Genomic DNA, 5827 nt, shown 5'->3' on the forward strand with positions numbered 1-5827 from the left:
TCAACATAAGAATTGGGATCCATTTATATGAAATAGAATTGAAATGTATAAAAATGAAATAGAATTATAGTAGTATAGAGATGAAATGTAAATATGTAATGGATGAATTATAAAATTGAGATAAAGTCAGAAAAATATGAAAAATGAGAATGTAATAGATGAATTAAATTGAATTGAGATTTGATAGGGAATAATTAGATTGTAGAGAATTGGTGTAAAAATGGATTAAAATGCTGAGTGTGTGTGTGTGTACATATATATCTACCGTTGGGGACCTTTAAAAGTTTTGTGATCATTACAAAACTGTCACAAAACTTTTAAAAGTGACCAAATGGTCACTTTTTCAAAAATAGACTGTTGGTCACTATTTAGCGAGTCCACAAATCGCTCATCGAGCTGAGCTCGTTCCAAATAGTCACTCGATTCGTGCTCAAGCTCAAACGGGTCCCAACGAGCCGAGCGAATAAGCTAGCTAGTTACTTGGCTCATTTGTCACCCCTTAGAAGGAGGCTTTTGTACATATATGGGCACATGGATGGCCGATATATTTTCTTGATTTTCAATTTAATTAAAAAAAGGTGCCTATATGTGGGGTTGGGCATGGGTTGGATTGGGTTATTTTTTATCCCACCCCAACCCAATTATTAGTTTACACCCAACTCTACCCAAATCGATGGATTGGTTGGGTTAGGTTAGGATGATCAATTTGGGCTTGGACCAATTCAAGTTGGATCAGATTTCTTTTGTTGAATTTGAACAACCTTTAAAGTTTGAAACCACGTGAAAAGTTCTGTTATTTTTAATATACATAAGGAATTCTTTGGAAAATTAATTTATAAATAAGTTTGAAACTATGGAATACTTTCTTTTTATAATTTTTTGAGATTTATTCATTTCATTATCCTGTAATTAATTTTTAGTTTATCATCAAATTATTTGCATTTGTATATAGTATTCATACCAATCAGTCTATGTATAAAAATGGGATGTTTGTACATTCTAAATCATTCTCTTGTCTCTATTATTGTTTCTATTCAAGTTTATCCATTTTAAGTATTAAATTTTTAATTCATCGAATTGGGTTGGATTGAATTAGATTTTAATTCATAGACCAAGACCCAACCTGACCTGACCTCAAATTTAATTTTTCAACACAATCCAACCCAATTGAACTTAAAAACATCCAAACCAATCGATTTGGGTTGGGTTAGTCGGTTTGAGCGATTTTGGTAGATTTTTGTTCCGCCCTACCTACACGTCAATATAATTATGACTTTAAAAAATATAATAAAAGACTTGAAGCGTGTCATAAAAGACCTGAAGATTTGAAGCACGACTTTCTTGAAATCAAAGTATTTTGTAATTTAAGAAAGTTGAAAGTTCGTGATTCAAATCCGGATCAAGACTTGATTATCAAGTTTGAATAAATTCTTAATCTAAGTTTCTTGTTTGTAATTACATGTGAACATATAGTAACGCTCTTATATTCTTAAATTAAAGAAAAAATTTTGATATTCCAGGTAATTCTTATTTAGCATTCTAACATTAACAACTTTCAATTGCTAGAACACAAACAATAGAGATAATTGCTTTTGTGCCTGGTCACTAGGAACCTCCAATAACCACCGTAACCCAGGAAGTTTTAACGGGGTCATAGCTCCACTTCTTAAATTTCAGAGAAAATAATGCTATGCAATAATGCAACATCTCATCTTATTTAAGTACTAGATAATAACAATGATTAGACAAACTAAAGGGTAGTTGAATTTCTTTAATTACTTTGATTTTACACAAATGTGAAATTTAACATTGAGACAGATTCAACATTAGTATTAACAACATACAAATTGCTATAGCACAACCAATCGAGATAACTGTTTCTACGGTCACTAGGATCCTCCAATCAGCACGAGGATCACTCGAAGTTTTAATGAGTCATAGTTAAACTTCATGAACTTCAGATAAGGTGAGTGCTAACTCAGAAATTGAAGGATTTAATGCTTCTCTTGGCTGTAAAAAGAAGTTGGGTTTAGGCGGGATTTGCAAAGATTCTATATTCCCTTCCAACATTTCTATAACCCTACTCATTGAAGGTCTAGCTGTAGGATCAGTATGTATGCACCACAATCCAACTATTAACATTTTCCTTATCCTCAAATGTTCATTTGCATTCACAATGATGTTCAGATCAAGTTTGACACTCTGTTCAAGTTTCTTATATATCCAATCAGGAAAGTAATTTTCACTTGAATGATCGATTCCGACTTCAATATTTTTCGTCTCTCCAGCCATTTCCAAAATCATCATACCATAGCTATAGACATCTGACTTGTGAGAAACATTTCCAAAGTTTCTACAAACTATTTCTGGAGCTATATACCCTATTGTCCCTCTGGCCCCTGGCATTGGCACTATACTAGACCTGTTAGGACAAAGTCTCGCCAGGCCAAAATCTGACATTTTAGGATTGAAGTCTTTATCTAGTAGAATGTTATGAGGCTTTATGTCAAAGTGTAAAATCCGTGTATTACATCCTTGGTGCAAGTATTCTATTCCATGAGCAATGCCAAGTGCAATTTGAAACAATTGTTCCCATCCTAACTGACTTTCTACTTTGGAGAATATGAACTTCTCAAGAGATCCATTGGGCATGAACTCGTAAATGAGAGCTCTTGTGGAACCCTCAAAGCAAAATCCCAAGAGAGTGACAATGTTAACGTGGGAAGTTCTACTGATACTTGCAACCTCATTGATAATTTTTTCTCCATAGCCTTTTGATTCTTTAAAAATCTTTACTGCTACGAGACGGCCATCAGATAACTTCCCTTTATATACACTAGCAAAGCCCCCTTCCCCTAAGTTGTCACTGAATGAGTTAGTCATTTTCATAAGATCAGAGTAGTTGTATCTTCTTGTTGCAAGATTCTCATTGTTCTTTAGGAAGAGTTCAATGTCCTTATCATTTTGCATCTTTCCCTTCAAATTCCACATGTGCTTCCTCTCGTAGAATGCGAACAAGATTATGTAGAAGAGGACTACTGCTACAGGTGAAATAGCTGTGATGAAAAATGATATCAGTATTGTTTATAAAGAAAAAAAATGATATGAAAATTTGGAAAAATTACCTGCAATTAAAATCAATATCAATATACTTATTCCTGCAGCTGAAGTCAAAACACGTGTTAGATTAAGAGAACATTATAAAAATAAGATGGGAACTCCTTTTTCTTAGTATGATCTCTTTTCCAGCATGTAAATAATCACAGGGTATGACTCATGAACATGTGATTTCATATAATAGTGGAATAAATGTATCTGGTGTATAAGATTTTCTATCTAATTGCCTGTTAAAGAGAATCACTACTGTGTAATTCAACAGACTTTGTAGTCTAGAAATGATTTAAGACTCTGGAGATCACTTAACCACTATAGATTACATAGCTAAAAGACAAAACTATAAAAAAAATGACATAAATAAAATTAGCCTAGTTTCTTTTGGGTTCGACTACATATTACGATGCTAAAAGACAAACTGGATTCGACATAGATACCTGGGGTGGACTAGTTTCTTTGAGCCAAACACTTGTGGGTGGACTTATTTTACATCATAAAATTGGCTCAAAGAAACTAGTTCATCCCAGAAGTCCATGTCCAATCTAGCTCAAAATTTTAAATCAATCATGCTATACAAACAAATTGAATGATAGGATTAAAAAGCAGGTGGACACGAGGCACAGTATCATTGGACAATTCGGAAAAAAGTTACCCACACAGGTGCGCTGACAACTCTGCACCTGTCAAAGCACCTATTTGCAATCCCTATTTGAATAGCATTATTGATTTTATATAGTGCTAACTATGTCCCCTAGTAGGTCCCACAATCACATATTTGGATTCAAACTAATTAGATGCATCATTTTGATTGTTGCAATTCAAGTCGAGAATAATAAATATTTAAGGTGTTTGAAAATTACAATTTCAAAATTAAGATATACGTTATGTAATTTCAAAAATCATCTCACAGTTAAAATTTATTAATTAAATAAATAAGTAAAAATATTTTATTAATTAAATATATTAATGTGGTAATATTATACAATTTATGATCACGATTACGTACTAGTCGCAATCACATAATGTTACAATCACAAATTTCATCATTCATAACTTATTTTTAGGTCACAAATCACAAATTTCATAGGTCACAACTAAGCCCAGGTGCAATTTGGTTTCATAGATCCCAACTAAGCCTGAGCACGGCTTGGCTTGAGTTAGTTTCGACTCTAACCCGAGACCAAAACATAATTAGTCGATTTGGTTTGGTTCTATTCTATTAGTCAATTTAGACTATTGTCCAAATTGAATTTAAAAAAAAAAAAAAGTCCGAGCTTTGGGTCTAATAAGATTAAAAGAATTAAAATAACTAAATAACTTTATTTACAAGTATTATTGACTAACAAATAAAATTAGGTTAATACAGACAAATCATCATAAAATTTTATTGTTTTGTATGTATTATGTAACCCAACTGCTTGAATAGGAAAAGGAGGATAAATATAACATAATGAGCTTGCGAAAAGAAATTTATAATGCTATTACTTATCGACAACACCATAAATTGGAGGGAATTGAGATATATTTATGAGATTGGGGATTTATCTTTTGCTTTTTATTTTTCTTTAAAAAAAGGTAACATGTAAGTGGATTGGACTGGTTCAATTAACCAGCGATTTGAAACTTCAAACCATGGCTGAACCAATCTACAATGATTTTGTTTAAAAGAAAATAAAACTAAACTAATTACCTATGTCAAATCGGCCCAAGTCAGTTCGATCGATTGATTTGGTTGATTTTTTCAATTTTTTTGCCCAAATCTAATCCAACTTGTTCCACAATCACAAATTATCAAATTAATTGGTCATAATAACCTAAATGGTTGGTCACAAAAGCTCTTCATTCCATCTATCCCCACCACCACAAACAATAACAATAACAGCCACCACCATTTGAAAACTTTAACACAATAATAAATTTCAAACACACCGTTGTCTCCGCAAACCATACATTACACTTCCAAAGCAGCTTCCAACTCTCATTTCTCTGCCCACCAAATTAGATCCATCGCCACTCATCAACCACCATATTCACCACCATCTTGTTAAAATTCAAATTACCAAAGCATAGCTCCCATCTCAGATCTAAACCACCCCAAAATACCCTAAAATCATACACAGTAGTAAGCATCACTGATGCACTACTACACACGAAGCAACATCATCGTGAGCGCTATGCACCTACGTCATCGCAACAGCAGCTCCCACAACACATGTTCGATGGTTGGTCACATCGCCAGTGACAAAGCAATGTGAACCCACATAGCAATAGTAGCTACAAAACCCACAAGAGATTGAATCACATCCAAGAAAGCTAAGAATCAAGGTTTAGATTTGGCCCAAAAATATTAAACTAAGTAACCAATATAATCACCAACAATATGTTTATAATGTTTACACAAATCTATTGAAAAATACTTACATATCATTCTAGTGACCTTGTCTTTATATAGTATATAATGAGCTAAAGAAGAAATACACAATTAGTTCAATTAGCTGTAAATAGCATATTTGATTGACGAAGTGATTCTTGCTGAATCCCCTAATCATGCGGTTCCCTTATACGACCCCTCAAAATTAATGTGCCATCAGCGACATTGATTTTTCTTTGCAAGAGATTGAAGTGAGATCGGTTGAGAGACTTGGTCAGTAAATCTGTAAGCTGATCATCTGTGTGTAGTCTAAACATTTGAAGGTATTTTAAGTTGGGGAAT

At 33.1% G+C, this 5827-nt stretch overlaps 1 protein-coding gene across 1 annotated transcript; it reads right to left on the reverse strand.

The window, feature by feature from the left end:
* Window positions 1-1696: 1696 nt before the first annotated feature.
* On the reverse strand, window positions 1697-3998 carry LOC111389215 (LEAF RUST 10 DISEASE-RESISTANCE LOCUS RECEPTOR-LIKE PROTEIN KINASE-like 2.4). The gene is made up of 2 exons (XM_023014104.1): window positions 3126-3998; window positions 1697-3056 (listed from the first exon to the last, which is right to left on the reverse strand). Exon 2 carries the CDS (start codon window positions 2989-2991, stop codon window positions 1942-1944), a length of 1050 nt encoding a protein of 349 aa, XP_022869872.1. The 5' UTR covers window positions 2992-3056; window positions 3126-3998; the 3' UTR covers window positions 1697-1941.
* Window positions 3999-5827: the final 1829 nt, after the last annotated feature.

This window comes from Olea europaea, unplaced genomic scaffold, assembly GCF_002742605.1.
Source record: "Olea europaea var. sylvestris unplaced genomic scaffold, O_europaea_v1 scaffold5705, whole genome shotgun sequence".
NCBI classification, from domain to species: Eukaryota; Viridiplantae; Streptophyta; class Magnoliopsida; order Lamiales; family Oleaceae; genus Olea; species Olea europaea.